At 46.5% G+C, this 746-nt stretch overlaps 1 protein-coding gene across 1 annotated transcript in view; it reads left to right on the forward strand.

Moving 5' to 3' along the window:
* The window catches only part of LOC111649695 (sodium channel protein type 4 subunit alpha B-like), a 10833-nt gene that overhangs the window by 4020 nt on the left and 6067 nt on the right, over nucleotides 1-746 (forward strand). Inside the window, exons 11-12 of the mRNA XM_087172052.1 lie at nucleotides 144-587; nucleotides 708-725. Of these exons, the coding sequence (XP_087028178.1) occupies nucleotides 144-587; nucleotides 708-725 (462 nt within the window). The remainder of the gene's footprint in view (nucleotides 1-143; nucleotides 588-707; nucleotides 726-746) is intronic.

A 746-nucleotide genomic window follows, 5' to 3' on the forward strand; every position in this document is an offset into this window, starting at 1 on the left:
AGCATACAAAATTTTTCTGATGCTAACGAGTTCCTCATATGTCTACATTTAACAATTACAATAATAATACTATAATATTTCAGTTACCTGCAAGTGATTAATGTATGATTATTGAGGCATGATAAGTATGATGTCATCACCAGGTCTCTCTGATGTCATTGACTGTCGACATGCTGGGATACTCTGAACTGGAAGTGGGCCTGATTCTGAGGACTCTGAGAGCTCTGAGGCCCCTGAGGGCCCTGTCTCGCTTCCAAGGCCTGAGGGTAAGACAGTCACAGACAGACAGAGAGAGAGACAGACAGTTATGGTCACTTACAGTCTGGCCAGATAGCATGTTAGAAGTTAGGTCTGGGGCTACAGTAGTACATTACATCAGCAACAATACACAAGATGGATTTCACCGAGACTCTTTCTGCTGTGAGCAGGCCTTCCAACCTGTCTCACTCTCTGTACCTGTCTCACCCTCTCCACCTATCTGTCTGCAAGTGGTGCTGCAGGCTCCAGTAATGTATCTGTATCTATTTCACTCTCTGTACCTGTCTGCAGGTGGTGCTAAAGGCTCCAGCAATGTATCTGTACCTGTCTGACCCTCTGTACCTGTCTGACTGTACCTGTTTGTCTGCAGGTGGTGCTAAAGGCTCTCGTAGTGAATCTGTACCTGTCTCACTCTCTGTACCTGTCTGACTGTACCTGTTTGTCTGCAGGTGGGGCTGCAGGCTCTCGTAGTGAATCTGTACCTGTCT

The sequence above is a fragment of the Seriola lalandi genome, unplaced genomic scaffold (genome assembly GCF_002814215.2).
Source record: "Seriola lalandi dorsalis isolate HSWRI2012SDOR001 ecotype SW California unplaced genomic scaffold, Sedor1 jcf7180002051726, whole genome shotgun sequence".
NCBI lineage: Eukaryota > Metazoa > Chordata > Actinopteri > Carangiformes > Carangidae > Seriola > Seriola lalandi.